Raw genomic sequence first — 20,428 nt, 5'->3', positions numbered from 1 at the left:
TAATAATAATAAGTAACTAAAATGACAGGTGTTTTAAGACTGCATCTATAGCACAGTTATCCACAAAACTGACACAAAAGAGACATAGCTAATGTAACTAAAGTACAACTAAAACCAGATTCACTTAACCATCAAAACCAAAATTGGACCAAGATGCTTAAGATAACAAGAAAAGAATGTTATTTACTTAAGTGTACCTTTAGGTGGTGGAACTTCCTCTCTTTTTGGAACAGTAATTTTTTTCTCTGGGGGAGCTCTCTTAGGCACCTCTGGCACTTAAAAAAGATAAAATGTAGGATAACTGAATTCTGTGTCAAAGATTTATTGGAGTATTATAGAATTTCATTAATCCATTTATAAGAATATCACGGCACACCACATAACACATTCATACACTTAACATAGAAAGGTATGAGACAAGAGCAACATATATTTGAAAAAAAAAAAAATCAAACCAGTCTCTGGAAGCCTATCAAGTGCTTTAAGACTGATTTCTTAACTGAAGAAAAAGCTGCTCAAGTATGTTACCTGGCCTTAAAACTGTTACATATGCACAGAGAATTATACATAAAAAACCAATTTCTAACACAAACATATGTACGTACACACTAACAAACAAAAAATTAAAAAGATATTCAACAGGTACATGTCCACTCTATCACTAACTATACCTTTGGCATGTGGAGGTTCTTCTTTGGGAACAGGAACATGTACTTTTTCTTCAGGCACAGGTTTTTTAGGCGCTTCAGGAACTTTAAAGGTATTAAAATTTGTTTAAGTAATCTTTCTAAGGCTTTTGGGTTTGTCTTAGATGAGAACAAGCATACAACATAACACATAAAGACTATATTTAACATATGCTTATATTGAGAATTGAATAGTAGTGAGGAAAACAGCACAATAGTACAGGACTGGCTAAAGCTCACATTCAAAAGATGCTGTACCTTTTGCTGGGGGAGCCACCTCCTTTTTAGCAACAGCAACTTTCTTTTCTGGAACAGGTTTCTTAGGAACTTCAGGCACTTTGGAAAACATTGTCAAAGTGAGAGAGCTTTAGTTTTTGGACCACTTATCTAGATTCCAGTAATCCAAGATTGTTTTATAGAACATAGTGTCTGGACAAGGAGCTGAGCACTGCAACACGACACAATGTACAACCTTTTGGACATACAGTAGACTATATGTGAAAGACACTATGATACAGTATAAAATTCCAATGTTAACACTTCTGCACTATCACCTTTCATGGCACTCTATTGAAGTAAATACACCCTACCCTTGTCTGCAAAAGCCACACAACCTAAATACAAACAACAAGCACAGGATTGTTAGGAAAGAGAAGGGCCAAAGCTGAGACAAATGCAAGCTGTAAGATAAGTTATAGCACAAATGAAAAAGTGAAAGTATGGAGGTAACAGAGATAATGCAAAATCAAATAATGCATATGGAGATAATGCAAAACAAAAGCCACATAAAAAGTATATTCATAAATACATTCAAGAAAACATGAAAAATAATATAATGAAAGACAGGGGTTTTTTGGGTTTTTTTTTGTTTGTTTTGGTTTTTTGGTTTTTTGTTTTTTTTTTTTTTTACTAAGAGAGTAGAAATACCTTTAGCTGGTGGAGCTTCTTTTTTAGGGACAGGAATGGGCTTTCTTTCTTCTGGAACATGCCTCTTTGGTACCTCAGGCACTTTAAAGAGATAGGTGGTGAACACTTAGGAGACTAAAATTATTTGGTAAATCACAGTAGGCTACTTTCAACACACTGGGCAAGCAAATATTAAGTGTCAAAAAATATGCTGTTTTATCAAACAGATACAATATGCTCATCACAAAAAAAAGCTATTCAGAATTATTTAAAGCAGTGATAAAGAAGAATTAGATTTAGAAATGCATTAGGGCTTGAACTTTTGAGAGCAGAGCCATAGAGAGATGGAAAGATCTCAGTTCTGATATGCTGTCCTTTGGTAAAGAGTGGTACAGGCAGATAATGTGAAAGTTCAGAAAATGGAGCGCATGATGATACAAAGATTTTATTCACCTTCAACATGAGGGATCTCCAGTTCTGTAGAAATGACTTCTTCTTCTTCTTCTTCCTCCTCCTCCTCCTCCTCTTCAACTTCCTTATGTGCTACAATAAGAATTTTAAAGATATTAAATTTGCAGATAGGAAATATCTATGTCCACAGTAAATCTGGAAAGCTTTTAAGAAGATATTATGTGTGTCCAGTACACAAAGATCACTGAAACACTTATGCTAATACATAAAAAAATTTAATCCAGAAAACCAACAGCATGTGCAAATCTCACAATGAGTTTTGATTAACTACAGATTCAAATTGTTTTAAAAATCTTAAATATTGATTAGCCTCTCATTCTTAATCAATCTACCTTCAATTGGGTAAACAGCTTCAAAGAATCTTTCTTCAACTGTTTTCTCATGCTCTGTTGGCTCTTCAAAGAAAAGCATTTAAACAATGTTAAGATAAAATAGTTGAAATGTTGACATATATTAATCTAAAGAAAACTGAGGCTGCATAACACAATGAACATAAAGAAGCAATGCATATTGAAAGACAAATATATGATGTGTCTAAATATGTAACTTGCCATACATAAAAATAGATTAAAAGAAACTCTAGTAGGATTGAAAGATTGTTTTGATTTGGGTGCACAGATTTTTGGTTTTGTACATACCTGTGACATATGAATACTCTTCTTCTCTGTGGACAGAAACCGACATCTTTTCTTCTGAAACAGTCCATGTTTCTACTGTCGGTACTTTAAAGATAGGATTTTGTTTTAGTACTTTATATTCTAGATCCACATTAGTGGTAGTCAGCATGTGAGTTTTTATCAAATCTGTTTCTGTATTGCACATTTAAGTCTTAGACATATTTAGACAGTCAGTATTCATATTCTAAAATACTGAACACAAAACAAGCATACAAGTATAATATTTAGTATCTGTTAAAGACTACAGACACAGACACCTTTAACCAGAAAATTTAAAATCAATGCATGCACAAGCTTTTGGAAATAGCATATCAGAAGAATTCCAAAGGCAGTTCTTCAAAGAAATTTTGGGGCACTAGGCCATTATTGTGTAAGCATAGGCCAGCAGGCAGAATAGATGAAGAAAAAGCTGAATCACACTGCAATATCCTGTAGGCTGTTTAAACAAGAATCAAAAGGCTAGCCACAATCATGTTAAAAACAGACTTTATGAAAGATAAAAGCATGGTACACATACTCTTTAAACACTGACAGTAGTCACAGCATGATAGTACAATAGATCCAAGTATGTCGTACACACAGACCCACATATTCACAAGAAGCACAAGAACACACAGGGTGCTGGAAAAAATGTAAACTGCAATTGAAAGATGCTGATCTGTACCTTCCTTTTTCATAACTTTTTCCTCAACGATCATTGGTGTAGGTTTTGGTGGTAGAACTTTCTTGGTAACTGTTGGCATTAAAATTTTGTTACTCAGCCATACATTTAGCGAAGAGATCAAAATAAGTCTACAGCTATCTAGCAATGGTGTTGAAAAACAACAAACAACACACATAATCTAACTCAGCAGCTAAGTCAGGCTCCTTGGAACTACACAAAGCAACAAAATGAATGTGTTTGCTTCTTTTTATTGCTGCCTTCTAAAGGGACTGGGTAACTCAGGACATTTAGTACACGAGTCATATCCTGACATATCCCGAATTGCAGCCAACAGACTCATGCTGCAGGATGGGAAATGCTATACAAGAGGAGGTGGTTAACAAAAGAATAAGGATGCATCTTTATTTCATAATCAAACAGTTAACCAAGACATCCTGGTAGACAGGTCAAGATGGAAATCTGAGGAATATGGGGATTTCACATCTTCAGCTTAGAGTGAAACATCATTTCACCCAGTACAGTTTTACACTCACTTCCTTTCTTAAAGCATTGGTAGTTAGCATCTGTGTTTAGTGTTTTCCCCTAAAAAGTTTTTCCATCTTCCTTTTATACAATTCAGCAGAAGCTTTTATTAGATGTTTCAAAGACTGAAAAATTCATCAGACCCATGTTAAATGAAGACAAAGCATACGCAGATCAGCTAAGAAAGAACAGCCACTACCTTCATTCTAAAGATGACATTAAGGCAATTAAACAGTAGTTACCCTCAGCCCGTTTGACTTTTTCTTCTGCAACCTTCTGAGTGGTTATCTCGACTTTTTCTTCGATGGGTTTCTTGACAACTGTAAGTGATTCAAATATATTTATTATTTAAATCAACTTGCAAATTGTTTTCTGGACACAAATGGGGTAGAACTGGCTATTTTCATGTTTAGGATGTTATAACCTTTGCACATCCTGTGCATTGTTCAGCGCACTGTTCACTGGTGGTGAAGGCACTTGTGAAACAGGTGATCAGTCCCACCCTCCCCTGAGATGTCTGCAGTGATCTAAATGGAGGACACTTCTCAGAAGCACAGCGTTCACTGGCTCAAAAGCACCACCCATGCCCAAGGCTAATACACAGTGAGAAGGAAAGATAACTGAAGCTCAGTTTGATTTTGCCAGCAATTCTTGGTTTGCTTCAACCACCATTGCCACTGTTCTTTCTCTGATCGAAAATATGAGGTGGGAGAAGAGGAAGGGTTGCCATAAGCCTTGTTCATGTCACTGTCCAACATAAAGAGAATTTTCTCCTTTTCAAGGAAATGTGAATAACCACCACAGTTCAGCTTGAAGGAGATGCATGAGAGATCTTAATCTGCATGTTCCTGTTAGTTTTGCAGGAAAGTCATACCTTTATGAACTGTTACTTCTTTCTTTTCCTTCTTTTCAGCTGTAATTGCTGGTGGTTTTCGCTCAGGCACAGGCTTCTTAGGAACTTCAACAACTTTAAAAATAATAACATTGCTTAATGATGAAAAATGCATTCTCTAAAGGCTTGATACACACAAAAGTTATTAGTTATACCATTATAAATTTATGAAGTTGAAAAACACACACAGAGTTTTGGAGATCCAATTGTTGCAGTAAATTTTTCTGCTTATTTTCAAGTTTGATGGTTTCTCATCAGAGCCAAATTCTTTTCCTAGAGGCATACATGTTACTACTACCCAAGACGGTTAAAGCATGCAAGGAATTGTGAAATACAGCTATTAACATCAATCAATTAATGTGTGAAACATTTAATCTAAATCGAGTTTGTCTAGAATACATGAAAATGATAGAAGAAATATCCAAAACAACTAAAAATGACACATGTTCTTACACACTACTAACTTGTATTAAGTTTTAAAGATGTCCCAATCTGCAAAGTCCCTTGGCCACCAAATTATAGTGTATCAATTTCTATCTGCATCTATACCTCACCATACTAGAGTTCTTGTCTTATCATCAAGTGCCAGTTAAAAGTTGGCAGCATAATAAAGTTAAAGTTATTGTAACAAAAAAAAAAAAAAAAGAAAAAAATGTTGCCTGGCTCAAAATTTTTGAGCATTAATAATAGATATGAGAAAAGAGAAGAATAAAATAGTATGATAATTAAAGTACCTTCTTCATGAATTACTCGTTTTTCTTCATAAGTCACTTCTCTTTTCTCATAAGCTTCTTCCCATTCCTCTTGCCCTTCATCATAGCCTTCTTCCTTGACATAATAGTCATGGTCTTCTCCATAATCTTCTTCCCATTCTTCATAAGTTTCTTTGGGCTTTTCATATATTTCCTTCTTTTCTTCATGAATCTCTTCTCGCCTTGCCATGGATGTTATTTTGATCTCTTTGGGCTTCTCTGGCAGCACCTCAGGAACTTAAAAAAAACCCAAAAAATAGGCTTTTTACATCATAGCCTGGAATCTGTGAGGTGTATTGGATATTCACAGTTAATGGAATGATTTCACCCTCACAGACAGTTTAAAGAAGTGACTGTCTTTTAAGCAGTCCTCATCAGCTTAGATTTTAAATGTGGCTGTTTTTAACAAAAAGACAAAAATCAAAGAGATTTGATTGACTCAAGATAATTTGAAACAAATTGCCTTGTTTCCCACAAAGTAATTTTACTATTTTTAAAACAGTTTTTTTAAAAAAGAAAAAAATTACCTTTAGGTGGTGGGACTTCTTCAGGACCTTTTTTAACCACCTTTTTGGAGACTTTCTTTACTGGAACCTTTTTTTCTGCTTAAAAACAATGTATTTTAAAATTTAAATTAAAAAAAACCAACAACAACAACAAACAACAGTCATAATGAAACTTGTACACACTGTCCAAATACTTTAAGTATTCTTACCTGGCTTTTTCTCCTCTGGTGGTGGAACAAGAGGCAGGAGAATAGGAATAGGGGCAGCTTGTAGGAAAAATGAAATATTTAGAATAAAATGTGAGTATGATATTTTCTTGTAAATGAAGAAAAACCCTAGTGCATTTGGAAAAGAGATGAGATTATTTCATTGCAGTTGAAGAATAAAAGCAAACATGGTACTCATTCTGATAGTTCACTGTAGCTGGAAGGAGATATTTTGAGTGGGAATTCCCAGTCCACCTTTGTTTGAACCCTGACCCTCCTCAGCTTTATTTTCTTTACTGCTATCACTCTCCTATCTTTGCTGATAACAATCAAATAAATATCAAATCTAAATATCAAAATCTTTCCCCTCCTGCTGCCATTGCAGGCATTTACTGAATTATCCTGGAAATAAAAACAAGATGACTGAACTTCTAAGCTTCATAGTAAACTATTGAATGTAACAGAAATATACGTAATGTTTGTAGTCTGTAGTTCAATACCAGAGCCTGGGGAGAGACCATTTGCAATAAACATGCAATCCATTTTATGTCTTTAAAATAATACTTATATTTTATTTTCTTCTATTTTTTTTTTTAGGGTAGTAATTCAGACAGCTTGTCTAAAAGATATTTCTGTGGCAAAAAGCAGAAAAGGTGAAAATAAAGAATGATCAGAAGAGGAAAATGAAAATAAAAGGAAGATGGAATGAACAAGAGACTGATAAGAAAATAAGATGGAAAGGATAAACTCTTTTTAAGAGAAAAGGCTTCATTCCTACCACTACCTATGTATAGTTTTCACCTTCCACACAGCAAAAGAAGCCTATCCAAGCCAAGCCTTGCTCATACCATATTTGTATAGAGACAATTAACTGGATCTTATCACTGAGCTGTCTAAGATTTTTCTCTGAGGTTCCCACTGGCCTGCTGCTTCAATGCAGATATAAAACAGCACTGTGGAACAAGTATGGTTTGTTACCCTACCTTCCACTGGTTTTTGAGGTGGAACTGCAACCTTGGCATCAGGGACATCTAGAAAATCAAAATGTTTAATTGACTTAATAAAAAAAATAGATTTGAATATGCATGAATAGTAATTCATGGTGCTTTAATGTTTCTGTTCTAGCATACAAGGATTGTAGCTTGTTTTTCAAGAATAAGCTAGCTGACCAATAGATAACTAATTGCATTAATCTTTCAGTCTGGCCAGACTCTACGCTGTTTCATTTTATTTCTAAATAATTCTTGCATCATTTTGGAGTAACCTTTTAAGAACATTCAGAAAAGAAGATCATTATGTATCATAAGGAGATGCTTGCTACCCATTTTTCCTCCTTGGTTATTTTTTTTCAGTTGTGCAGAGGACATCGAATCTATTCATTGGTACCTCTTAATTGTTGTATTCCTCAGTCATACAAACAAAAATAAACTTTTGTGTTTTAGAGAATGTGGTTTCCCATATTGTACAAAATAGGACCCCAGACACATTAACTGATTTGGGAATTATCACAGTATTCATTGCCACTATTTATAAGAATAAATAGTTCCTCATATCTATGGATGAGGAATATTTTTTCAGGGTGTAGGTTTCACTTACTATAACCAGGAAAAAAGGATTTGAAAATAAAAAATAAAGCAGACCAATGCACTAAATCTATGACAGCATACAGACATGATTTTGTGCCAGTCTTGCTCATGATCTTTACCTGGTGGCTTCAACTCCAGTTTGATTTCTGCAAAAGAATATTAGATTTCTTTTAGGACTATTTATTTTTCCAGAATCATGTTTCAAACTCATAAATTTGGAGATGGCAATGATCACAAATTTGTTTAGCAAATTCGCTAACCTTTGGTTACTAGATAGAGCTCTGCAGTGCTTCTTGCTTCTCCTCTTGGTTCAAGACGAGCAATAACAGAATATACACCTGCAATAGCCAAGAATGTTCATATTTATATGCCTTTATCATTAAAAGACCAGACAACAAAATCAGATAAAAGAATGGTAATCAGCACAAATATTGCATGCGTTTTTACCTTCATCTTCTGCAGTAACATTGTGAATAGTCATATAATGACAGCGACCTTCACTTCTGAAGCTGTACTTGGGACTCTCTGTCAATTCAGTGGGGCCTTTATACCATGTCACAACTGCATCATCAAAAGACACCTCGCACTCAAAGGTTGCAGACTGGTGTTCACTCACTACAATGTTCTGTATGCTCTTTGTGAACTGAATTGGTTCCGCTGTTTTTAGAAACAAAAAAAATATATCAATTGTTAGGCACCACCAGGCCATTTAGTTTATCTAATTCCTTCTCATTGTTTTCATAATAATAGCTACATTATAATAAGAGGTAATAAGAATAGATCTTGAAAAAGTAGAGTAAGAAAAAGGAATTCCATCTTCTATGAAGTTTTCTATGTAAGAATGAAGATTAGAAGACAGAAGAGTACAACTATAACAAGATTACTGTACAGATAAATTATACAAGAGAAGTCATTAAGGAAATTAAAGACAAAGAATAATTAAGAAAAAGAGGAAATGCAAGGAAAGTGTAAGAGTGTCAGAGAAAAAGAAAATAAAAGCAAGGTTGACTCAGCTTGTTTGAGGGCCAGGGGACATTAGTAATGATGATTTAGTTAAAAAACTAACTTACACAAGCATGTCACATATTATTCAAAGAGAAAGGGCAGCAAAATTTCTTGTTTAGTCCGTTTCCAAGTTTGGGAATATCTCTTTAAGAAATTCCTTTTATTTTAATTTGTTCTGTTAATGGAACATCCAGAAACTGTTTAGCACTACCGTAATAAAGAGATTCTATATCAGTTTACAAACCTTCAATGGCCAGATCTGCAGTTGTTTCTAGATTGTCAAGCTTGCAGGTATACTGTCCCTGGTCTTCTGTTCTAACATCCTTGATGATGAGTTTGTGTACTTTGTCAGAGACTTGGGTTGAATATCTCCCTCCTATCTTAATGGGTCTCCCATTTCTATACCACTGAGACTTGGCATTTGGAATAGAGAACTGACAAGACAGCGTGCATGTGTTTCCTTCCTTGAAAGTAGTGTCATGAAGATGCCGTTCAACTGCAGGTTCTATTAGCATGTTAAAACATACATTTTAGCAGACGTCAGACAGTAGAATAATTAAAGTGTAAATTAATTCAAATACATACTTCAGAAGTACACTTACCAATCACAGTTAGCCTGGCACTGGCAATGTGTGGTCCACACACTATTCTGAAATTTCCCTGATCTTCAAGTTGGCAGTTCCTGATTCTCAGTATGTGGCGATCACCTTCAATTCTAATTTCATATTTGTCATTGGAGTCCAGTTTCTGGGTTCCCTTGTACCATGAAAGTTTAATTTCTGGGTAGTTGATTTTAATCTCACATTCAAAGACAGCATCCTCATCTGTTAAAACCATCTGATTTTCAATGTCTCTGATCAGAGTAATAGGCTGAAAAATATTAGTTTAAATTAATTTCAAGTTCCTTGTTATGAGTTTGAATATTTCACAAATCAGTCCAAAAATGTTACCTCTGTCTGTGAGAGTCGTTGCTGAATAAAAGCTACAAGTTCATCGAACTCCTGATCTTCTCTTCGAGCTTTTTCTGTGAGCTCAATTTCCTGTAAAAAGGCAGAATATACTCAAAGATTAAAGGATACTAAATGTCAAGCTGTCATGTTTATCCAACATAGAATTAGTTCCTACATCAATTTTTCTGTAACTGTACTGTAGCTAGTGTATCTTCCCATCTTAAAAATTGCAGCCACGTTGTGAAGACACAACATACTTGGCCAGAAGGCCCATTCCTTCTTCTTGGGTTTGAGCATGCAAGAAATTGAGAACTGTCAGTAAATGATCTAAAGAGGAACCAGAAATTCCTGCACACACAGTAACATCCGAGTGTGGACACCAAGTCTGTTCAAAGGAACTGTGTTACTCCTAACAAAGCCAATGCTGCAGTCACGCTGTATCTTACCAATCTATGGCTTTCTTCTGCTTGAGTTTGCTTTAGTAACTCAAAGGCTTGCAGGAGGCCACGGAAATCTGTAATTCCATACATGCGAGCATATTTCTCATATTCTTTGGGATCTACATTTTTGAGAAGTTCCAAGATATCAATAGGTTGCTCTTCCTCTTCTTCCTTCCTTTTTGTTGGAGCGCTATTCAAATCAACGACATAAGTTAAATATACAATGCTTCATTCCTATGAAGTTGTTCACTGAAAAAATGAATCAGCTTAGAGCTGCCCTGTGCAGTGGAATCCTTTAGTTTAGCCTAGTCAGGCGCTTCTATTTTTAGTACAGTTATTAATATTTAACAAATATTAAAAAAAATATATCTTGATCTGAGATATATAATAAAAAATGTTTCTTCTGTGTTGATGGCAAATAAATCTATAAAAACTTTCCATATACCTTTTTAGTTTTGCCCTGAGATCCCCTTCAACAACTTCTTTCTTTCTTTCTTCAACTTGTAGGTTTACACTCCTCTCAATTTCACCATGTTGGTTAAAAGCTACACATTTGTACATGCCAGAATCGGTTTTTATTGCATCCTTTATTTCTAGTTTGGCTTCATCTCCTCTCTGCTGGATTATAATGCGACCTCCCTGGTTGAGTTGCCTCCATTTTCCCTTCATCCATTTAACATTTGGAACTGGGTCTCCTCCAACTTTTGCAATAAATCTTGCAACAGTCTCTGCAGAAAGATGCAAATGAGGAAGCTAAGTCTTTCCAGCTGTCTTTGACAGCAGGACATAATCTCAAACAAAAGGCATAGGCAAATAGAAGACAGTGTACTTTTTTGAAAAGAATTCTTACTTTCCATGACTTTGATGCTCTGAGGCTCTGACACAAAATAAAGTTTTCCTTCCACTTCTGCTTTCTTAGCTGCTGGTGCAGCTGCTGGTTTTTCTAAAAGACAGAGTCAAACAATTAAAATAGATAGTTTCATGTAATAATTTATGTTCATGCATGATGATGCTTCCAAAGGAATTGTAAAAAAGGAATTAATTACAGAGATGGAACAAAATACTATGCAAGAGAGAAAAATGCAAAATACTTCCATATTGTTTTAATTAACTTATATTTTACTTTCCAGATGAAACTGAACACTGTGGGCCATATTGTGATGTTCATTAACTTCAGTTAGGTCACTGATACTCTGCGTGGATGGAAATTCATAGATGGATATGGAAATAAGAAGCCTCATTTTCTAAAATGGATCAATATTTAGTGAGGTATTCTGTTTTCTCTCTATTTCTGGAAATTTCACCCTCAGAGTTACTTGCATTTTTTTATCAGTGATCTGTTAAATTAATTTTTTTCTTTTGTGTATTTCTTAGCCTTGCAGCTACCCATGTAGTGAAAAAGATACTATTTCTACATATTACTGAACTCTTATGTCTTTTATGCAATGGTAGGACAAGACCTACATAGAAGAACTCATGCTTAGGCAATATTTACTTTCAGCTAAAAGGTCAAAGTGTCTTAAAATTGTAACAGTCCTGAAGCAATTAGCCTCTGAGGCCACACGCTCAATCAAATGTCTTTTGTATTTTCCTTTAATAAATACCACCCATCCTTTCCATAAAATGTGCATGTCCAAGTGATTTCACTCATTCAGCATGCATTTTTCTTAAATTTGGTGTTTAGATTTAGAAACTAAATTTTTCATCTTTTTGGTAAGAATATACTATTGATTTGACACTGATCTCCCACTGTTTATGTCACTATTTATATATAAATTATTGTTAAATATACTGTCATCCCAGATGGTACAGTTTTGCAAAGAACTAAAAGATGCTAATTGTTTACTATTAATTATTAACATTTTTGTTCCACAGAAAACAAAGCAGGATGGAATTTTGTCTTCAATTTCCATCATATGCCTTGATTTTCTTCATGTTACCGTACCTTTAACTGTCACTTTAGATTTGCAAGTATCAGTGCCAGCTGCATTTGAAGCTTTGCATACATATTCTCCTGAATCAGATTTGGTAACTGCAGCAAGTTCCAGAAGAGCTACTCCGTTAGCAAAGCTGAAGTTGCATCTGTCTGAAGCTCTTATTTCTCTCCCTGCCTTCAGCCACTGAATACGGATTGGCTGCGATCCTTGGACATGGCAGCTGAGCTGTAGGGTATCACCTTCCTCTGCCGCTGCTGGCTGAAGAGCCTGGTCAAAAACTGGAGGCTTTTTAGGTTCTGGAATATGAAAATGCTTGAGTGAATACTCAAGGAAGGAAAGTATGATTAAGAATGTAAGAGAAAAAGATACACATGTGATTCTTAAGAAGACAATGGCAAGGAATGAAGGAGGATAAACAGAAGTCTGAGAATGTTGCTCATAGTTTTAGAAAATGGAATAAATATCAGAAGAGTACGTTTTCTATGCAAACATGCAAGAAATACCTTTTCTCCATGCAACAAGGACGTTCACATTCAAAAAACAGTGTAAGAACTAAAGCACTGCTATTAGTCTGCAAAACTATATAAGCACCTTTAAAGAAACAAATATGCAATCTCCTGCAAGAGTATTATGATGAAGTGCCATGCTGCCACAACACAGTCAAGGCTGCCCAAGCTTAGATGTAATTGCACAGAAAAACTGTTATTCCATGAAAAGAAAATTATTAAAAATTCAACAGAAATGTCACATAAAGATTTCAATGTTCACTTTAGATCAATCATAGCAAATAGTGAAAAAATAAAGAAGCCTCTCCCTGAAAAATATTGTTTTATTTTAATCACAAAATTAAAAGAATTCATTGATTTTGTGGTTTAACTCAGTTTTATCTTGTCCATCTCAGGACAAATTACTGCTAAGGTAAGTAAAATCAGCTCATAAGATAGAGGCTGTATATTTGCAGCTAACATACAACAAACAAAAGTAAGAAGCAAAGAAAAATAAGACTTCAACTAACCTCTGATAACAACAGAAGATGTACACAACACGCTTCCCGCTTCATTGGACACTTTACAGGTATATAAACCAGCATCTGATTGCACTACACTCTTTATATGCAAAAGTAAGGTATTGTTTTTGAAAGATATTTCACAATGAGGGCTTGAATGAACTTCCTGATTGTTTTTATACCAAGCAACAGTGAAAGGCTGAGAGCCGGAAACACGGCCCTCAAGTTTAAGTTCATTCCCTTCTGTTTCTTCTACTGCTTCAGACAGTTTCTTAGTAAAAGCAGGTGGAGTTTTTCGTTCTGTAGAAAAAAGAACATATTATTCAAATTCAATGAATCAAACCTGAAATGAAAAAATTCTAAAGAAAATGTTTCAAGAAAAATTTGAACATTGGGAAATTGATACTTGCTCTCATTTAAATAGAATTTTTTTTAAGAAAGTATGCCAAGACAAACAGCAGGTGTCTTGCTCTTACAGTCACTGCCATAGCCAATTTTCTTATTTGAAAAAAAAATCCTCTTACATTGATTTAAGTCAAATGCCACTTAAAAAAACCCAAGATTTTTGTTGGGTTCTCAAGAAAGAAATAGGCCAAAGCCTATAAAGAAGATACTCTTTTATTTCTCCTCCCATTGTTGTTAGTGACCCTTACCAATTCCCTTAAGAGACCCATGCGTATCTCCAGAAAGGTACTTTCAAGCTATATCTTAAAAGTTTTTCTCAAACTTATCTTGCAGCAATAAGGCTAACTTCCTTTATAATTAAAGGAAGAAAAATGTACACACAATGTATTATCTGTTTAGTACCTTTAACACTCAGTTGAGCTGTGCAAGAGTCCTTTCCAACTTCATTGCTAGCATAGCATGTGTACTTTCCAGAGTCTCCCCTGTCAACTCTCAAGATGGTCAAGTGGGCTGTGTTGTCTACATAACTGATCTGGTAGTTTCTTCCTGTTCTGATCTCTTGGTTATCTTTTGCCCAAGTGACTCTAATAGGCTGTGTTCCAGAAATGTGACACTCAAAGTCAGCACTTTCTCCAATAATACCATCCAGGGGTGTAATTGGGATGTCAAAGAATGGAGGAGTCTTCCCTTCTGAAGAGTGAAAGAAATAAAAAAGCATCACTTTAAAATGTCGATTTTCTGTAAACCTCTGTGAAATAAATATTATTTGTACAATATTAAATCCATATATAAAGCAAAAGTGAGTTTTAAGATATTTCCATTAAATATTTCACAGCCCACCAACCTGTAAGGACAAGCCTGCCACTAGAAGAAGCAGTCCCAATCGCATTGGTAGCTGTGCAGGTATATTGCCCAATAAGGTTCCTATCTGTCTTCAAAATCCGGAGGGTTGCTACATTATCTACGAAGGATGTGTGAACATTGTAGTCCTCTTTTACACGTACACCATCTTTAAACCAAGATACTTCGATAGGTTCTGAACCAGCAATGCCGCAATCAAATGTAACGGGTAAGCCAACACTTTCATGAACATCTCTTAATTTTCGTGTAAAAGAAGGAGGAAGTTTACGCTCTGTAAGAAAACAGGTATTGTACAGTGAGTGCTTTCAGAAGATATGCACCTATTGCTGTACTCACCAATAATCACTGCCTAATATACTACAGAGTATGCTGGATTTTTGCTCATAACCTCTGATTAAAAATGTTATTCAGCATATCATTTATTTGGAACCTGATGTGAAAAGAGCACTGTGCATATGGTTGCAGGAAAATACATAACCATTCTGCCCTCAGTTACACACAGTGAGTCTATTTAACGCTCAGGACTGCTAATGGTGGAAACAATCAAAGCAATACCCTCAATGGGGAAGGAAGGTGCAGAAGTTTGTATTTCTACAGAAGAACTGTGGTTAGTAAGAGACGTATTTCGACTAGCTTTACTGGTAGGCCTTTGTTAATAGAAGACAGTGCCACGGGGTATCTTACATGTCAAGAAATAGTAAAGTGTTTAACAAGGAAAAGGTAATCTTTTTTTTTTCAAAATAGCAAAGCATACTTAAGAAAAATAGGGCATTTTCATATTTTTTAAAATGAAATATTCACCTTGAACTGTCAGTAAAGATGATGAAGCAGCCTCCCCAACAGTGTTTTCTACTTTGCAGATGTACTCCCCACTGTCACTACTGTCTACCTGGCTGAAAACCAGAGTGGCAACTTGGTTCTTAAAGTGCATTTTCACAGTAGCAGTTCCTCTCAGCTTTGTATCGCCTTTGTACCATGATACAATCATTTCTGGTGTTCCAGCAACCTGGCACTGTAAGGATGCAGAATCCCCAACAGTCACCCGCACTGGCTCCAAAGGTGTAATGAAGTAAGGTGGTTCTGAAGAACAGACATACACCATTAGCATAAAAGGGTATTGCACAATGAGCATTAGTAGTTCAAATAACACTTGAGGAAGTGATGGTGGCTTGACGCACCTAGTATCGTGATTGCGCCATGACAATTATCTTGTCCAGAATCATTTTCAATATGACAAGAATATTGTCCCTGGTCTTCTAGTTTGCTACTAGGGATTTCCAGTATGGCAGATGTTTCTGTAGTGGTGATGCTACACTTTTCAGAGTGCGTTATTTTTACTCCATTTTTCTTCCATATCACTGAAATTGGTGGAGTACCTGTATACGTGCATTCCAAGATTAAATTTTTCCCTTTCTCTACACTTAAATTGTTCACCTTCTTCACGAATTTGGCTGGTTCTATAATGAACAATGGGAAGAAAACAAATAAAATAAAGCCAAGAGATCATTTTTAGAAGCATGAGAAGCATAAGATACAGTAGTCTGGACAAACCTTTGACAAAAAGATGTGTTGTGCAAGAAATCTTCCCTGCCTCATTAGAGACCTGGCAGGTGTAGTCTCCACTCTGAAGTGGATGTACATCAAACAGCTCCAGTTCTGCAATTGAATCTTGCAAGGTGATATTGCATCTGTGTCCTGGTACTAGCTCAACACTACCACTAAACCATTTAACTTCCAATGGAGAGGAGCCTTTTATGATACTGGTAAAGGTTATGTTTGACCCAGATAAAACATTCAGTGGTTCAGGCTTCTTCACAAAAGATGGTGGTTCTAAACATGCAAATAAAACAGACAGAGAAGTACATTTGAATTTTTGATGAAGAGCACAGTAATCAGAAATATGTAACAAAGCAAAGAATAAAGTCTTTTTGAAAATAAATTTGTGCCCTCTGACTCTGGCTTCTTGTTGATACTGACCTCTAACACTCAAAAATGCACTGCATTCATCAGACCCAGCTACATTAGTAGCTGTGCACAAATAAGTTCCCATATCAGATTCCTGAAGTCCATTCACTTTCAGAGAACAGGTATTGTCTGTAAGGGTAGCCTGATACTTGTCTCCACTGGTAATCTCCTGTCCATCATGAAACCAGGAAACCAGAATAGGTGGTGACCCATAAACTTTGCACTCCAGTACAGCAGAAGAACCCAGATGACCATACGTTTCTTTAAGTTTTCTTGTGAAAGAAGGAGGTATAATACGATCTGCATTTGTTTAAAAAAAAAAAAAAAAAGAAAATTACCATACAGGAGCTTAAAATGCAAAAAGTTCCCCATGCATAATAAAATAATTTAACTTTCTTCTGATATTTCTGCTTTAGCAATCTGGTCCTACACACCTAAGTCACTGAAAAATAGATAGTTGATGGTTAAGAATATGCTGGAGCTTGCACTCACACTTTTTGAGGGACACCTTTTATTTTTGCAGTTCTTTTTCATAAGCAACAATATTGCACCAGCTGTCCAAGAAGACATGTAGATTTACGCTGAAGAAATCAAGTCCTCGCAACAAGTCCTGCCCCTCAGAGGTTAGGTAGGCATCTATTCTTGATGCCTGCCAAAGTGACATGCCAAGTACTCCCAAGATTATACAAGTAATGAGTGTCTCAGGCTGCCAGCCATGAGAAAGAGTTTGCTATCTGAAGGCTTTGTAAAGGAACTGTGAAATCAGATGTGACTCAAAGAGAGTAGTCAACTAACCTGAAACATGCACTGAAGCTGTGCAGCTGCTTTTACCAACACTGTTTTTCACCTCAAAAGTGTATTCTCCACTGTCTTCTAATCCTGCATTAAGGATCTTAAGCCCAGATACTTTGTTGAAGAAACTGATTTTATACTTATGGTCAGTGGACAGTTCATTCCCATCCTTAAACCACCTAGCAGTAAGCTCTGGTGTGCCGTCTACTGTGCATTCCAGAGTACAAGAGTCTCCAGCTGTAACTTTGACTGGGCCTGGCTTCTCTACAATGACTGCAGGTTCTGCAATGAGATGCAAGTCACAACATTGTTAAAAACAACAGTGCAATAGTTATTAGTATCATAAAACTGAAATTTTAAAGCATCTTAAAACACATTGTGTTTTTTATCCCATGCTACTAACCTAGCACTGTCAGCGTGGCAAAGCATTCCTGAACTCCAGCATCATTTTTTATCTGACAAATATATTTCCCAGCGTTGGCTGGTTCTGCATTTCCAATCTGCATAGTTGCAATGTTTTCTGAATAGGAGATCCAAAGATTATCACTTTCTCTAATGATTTCCCCTTTGTCTTTTAACCACAGAACAGAAATGGGCTGTGATCCTTCTACTGCAGCCTGCAGTTCAATCGAATCCCCAACTACGACAGTGAGATCACTCAGCTTCTTCACAAAGGTTGGTGGTGCTATTTAAAAGAAGATATTTAACAGTAAAAAAACATGACAGGAGCGGAAAAGTAGGAGGATAATGACAGGAACAATGAAATGCCAAGAAGGTGCCAATCTTTATACAAACCTCTTAGTGTTACAGAGCCAATACAGGAGTCACTTCCCACATCATTTACAGCTTTACAGTGATATTCACCAACATCTGCAGTGTCCACACTGAGAATGTGAATACTAGCTAGGTAGTTCTCAGACATGACCTTATACTTCTTGCTGCTCCGAATTTCTCGTTTGTCTTTATACCATGAAATCTGGAATGGAGGAGTGCCCTGAAGCTCACATTCCAGGTGAATATCAGACCCTTTCAAGGTCTGGACTGGATGGGGCTTCTTGGTAAAAATGGGGGGTGCTGTAAAAAAAAAAAAAAAAAGAGCTTAAAGTTTGTGTTATTTGAGCAAAGGAGATTAAAGAGGACAGACTATTCAAGCAGCTGTTCTGGTGCCGAACAGCAAAGAAAAAACATAAATAAGAAAGATCTCCCACAGCATAACAAACAGGCAAGAGGTTTGCCATCTATTCAGACTGGTTTTGGCCTCTCTGACTAAAGAAAGTGGGATTTAATAGCTTTTCCACAAAGGAGGACTCATACAGATAGAAAGGTAAGGAAAGAACTGGGATTCTGACCTTTTACTTTCAGTGAGGTACTGGTGCTTGCACTACCCGCCGGATTCTGAGCTTCACAAGTGTAGTCACCGCTGTCTTCAACACCGAGGTTGTGCATTTCAATGACTGCCACCGAATTCACAAAGGACATTCTGTATTTTTCACTGGGATGGATCTCAGTTTCACCTTTGTACCAGGTGACTTTGATTTCTGGAGATCCACCTATTTTGCATTCATACTTAGTGGAATCATGCTGTTTCACAAGTCTTGAGGAGTCTAGTTTCTTAATAAACCTTGGTGGTTCTGGAAAGCCAAAAAGGGAAGATGATACTTTAAACTTCACTGATTCTTCGAATAAGCAGGGAAATATGTAACAGAAAATATAAGCTCTGGGGACTTGTGCAAACATTCTAATTTTGCAGTTGCTATGAAGATGATTTTTTAGATGATTTCAAGTTGGTCCAAAATCTAGATTAGGAAGCAAGCAAGTTCTCTATCTGCATTTCAGTTAGTTTCTCCTTGCTTTATTGTCCCACTCTACTTCTCCTTCTATGTATTCAGTAAAGATCAGCTGACATGTGTGGTTTTCTTTAAGTAATATCCTCTTGCAATACATGAGTAAACAAAATGCCTGATGGAAATGCAAGAATCCGAACTGTTCAGCTAAGAAATATTATTAAAAGCATTTATGCTGAGTATTATAGCAACTGGTTTGTATCTTAATATGTCATTAACAATTGATATAGTCAATAAATGCATCTGCATTATAACCCTTCACATATTTATTGCAAAGTCAAACATAAAGATGCATATAAGGAGCAAAAGTCAAAGAGCTTAGGTAGCAAACAAAAAGAGGTTCAAAATAATCATGCTGAGAAGAATTATGAGATGGCTGGTATTACAGAAATGGGTGTTAAAGGTCCTGTGACTGAAAAGTAAACCAGATGGTTACATTTTGTTTTGTAAGGAAAGAAAGGGGTGGAGGTTTGACACTTTTCATCAAAAGTACCATACAGATGATTCAGAATCACAAGACCGAATGCTCATAGATCAAAGATATAACTAGTAAAGCCAAGAGGTGCTAATGTGGGCACAACAAACAAGTCTCTCTTTAAAACAGGATGAAGTGCCTCTTTGTGCATCTCTCTGTAAAGTGTAGGAAGAATATCTATTTTATTGTGGGTTACTTCAACCTGTGGGACATTTGCAGAACATCCTATGTTGTTAGTAACAAAACTTCCTTAGACTTTCTAAAAATAGAAATGATGGCTTGTTAACACAAGGACTCTTGGAACCTTAGTAGTTTACTATCAGATTTCACTACAAAAAAGAGTTGATCATCTATCTGCAAACTAACAGTTTCTGAGTAGTCACACTCTAATTACATTCCTTTCCAAAAATGAGGATATACAAGTTAGTAAGGTAAGTACTTAGGATGTAAAGCAGTTTCTAGAACCTAAAGCAATTGTTAAAACTACAGATTGGGAACATTAGATGTTAAAGTGGGAAAGTTAATAAAAAAACAGGAGATTTTCAAGATCAATTGAACAAAAGATCTTAATTCTGCAAAAAAAAGGGCTGTGTGTCATAGAAGTGAGACAGCATCTGCTCAAATTAAACACATGCAAATCAATCCACACAGAGAGCTTGCCCTTCAAAGTTCTATAAAAACTAGCTGACAAACAATGAACATCATTAATTTTACAGCCCTGGGGAAACTGTACAAATTCTAAAGGACTGAAGTGAGTGCCAGTGTAAGTTCAGGATTAAAAAACAAAATCATAATCCTGAGGTGGGGAAAAAAAAAAAATCAGGATTTTATGAGTAAATAGTTGAAGAGTAAGAAAATAAATAAGGTTAATTGGGGATCA

At 35.9% G+C, this 20,428-nt stretch overlaps 1 protein-coding gene across 8 annotated transcripts in view; it reads right to left on the bottom strand.

The window, feature by feature from the left end:
• LOC104010285 (titin) overlaps positions 1 to 20,428 on the bottom strand; it is a 241,808-nt gene that overhangs the window by 146,411 nt on the left and 74,969 nt on the right. For 2 of the 8 annotated variants that reach the window (XM_087733442.1, XM_087733444.1), the window contains 30 exons: positions 18,579 to 18,860; positions 18,025 to 18,303; positions 17,633 to 17,914; positions 17,233 to 17,511; positions 16,450 to 16,737; positions 16,024 to 16,302; positions 15,651 to 15,929; positions 15,274 to 15,552; positions 14,456 to 14,743; positions 14,014 to 14,301; positions 13,216 to 13,506; positions 12,209 to 12,496; positions 11,114 to 11,206; positions 10,709 to 10,991; positions 10,270 to 10,453; positions 9,824 to 9,913; positions 9,476 to 9,743; positions 8,316 to 8,525; positions 8,129 to 8,206; positions 7,988 to 8,014; positions 7,266 to 7,313; positions 6,286 to 6,342; positions 6,098 to 6,175; positions 5,553 to 5,807; positions 4,801 to 4,893; positions 4,169 to 4,246; positions 3,405 to 3,473; positions 2,702 to 2,785; positions 2,396 to 2,458; positions 2,046 to 2,135 (listed from right to left, as the gene is read on the bottom strand). The exons of 2 other annotated variants lie outside the window; for them this stretch is intronic. In XM_087733442.1, coding sequence (XP_087589568.1) covers positions 2,046 to 2,135; positions 2,396 to 2,458; positions 2,702 to 2,785; positions 3,405 to 3,473; positions 4,169 to 4,246; positions 4,801 to 4,893; positions 5,553 to 5,807; positions 6,098 to 6,175; positions 6,286 to 6,342; positions 7,266 to 7,313; positions 7,988 to 8,014; positions 8,129 to 8,206; positions 8,316 to 8,525; positions 9,476 to 9,743; positions 9,824 to 9,913; positions 10,270 to 10,453; positions 10,709 to 10,991; positions 11,114 to 11,206; positions 12,209 to 12,496; positions 13,216 to 13,506; positions 14,014 to 14,301; positions 14,456 to 14,743; positions 15,274 to 15,552; positions 15,651 to 15,929; positions 16,024 to 16,302; positions 16,450 to 16,737; positions 17,233 to 17,511; positions 17,633 to 17,914; positions 18,025 to 18,303; positions 18,579 to 18,860 — 5,550 coding nt within the window. Of the gene's footprint in view, positions 1 to 2,045; positions 2,136 to 2,395; positions 2,459 to 2,701; positions 2,786 to 3,404; positions 3,474 to 4,168; positions 4,247 to 4,800; positions 4,894 to 5,552; positions 5,808 to 6,097; positions 6,176 to 6,285; positions 6,343 to 7,265; positions 7,314 to 7,987; positions 8,015 to 8,128; positions 8,207 to 8,315; positions 8,526 to 9,117; positions 9,379 to 9,475; positions 9,744 to 9,823; positions 9,914 to 10,269; positions 10,454 to 10,708; positions 10,992 to 11,113; positions 11,207 to 12,208; positions 12,497 to 13,215; positions 13,507 to 14,013; positions 14,302 to 14,455; positions 14,744 to 15,273; positions 15,553 to 15,650; positions 15,930 to 16,023; positions 16,303 to 16,449; positions 16,738 to 17,232; positions 17,512 to 17,632; positions 17,915 to 18,024; positions 18,304 to 18,578; positions 18,861 to 20,428 lie in introns of all 8 variants that reach the window. 4 more of the 8 variants (XM_087733441.1, XM_087733443.1, XM_087733445.1 and 1 more) reach the window with 4 other exon arrangements.

This window comes from Nipponia nippon, unplaced genomic scaffold, assembly GCF_047370975.1.
Source record: "Nipponia nippon isolate SJK-2023a ecotype South Korea unplaced genomic scaffold, ASM4737097v1 scaffold_5, whole genome shotgun sequence".
NCBI classification, from domain to species: domain Eukaryota; kingdom Metazoa; phylum Chordata; class Aves; order Pelecaniformes; family Threskiornithidae; genus Nipponia; species Nipponia nippon.
Note: the sequence above shows the minus strand (reverse complement) of the source record. Positions and strands in the feature narration are given on the sequence as shown.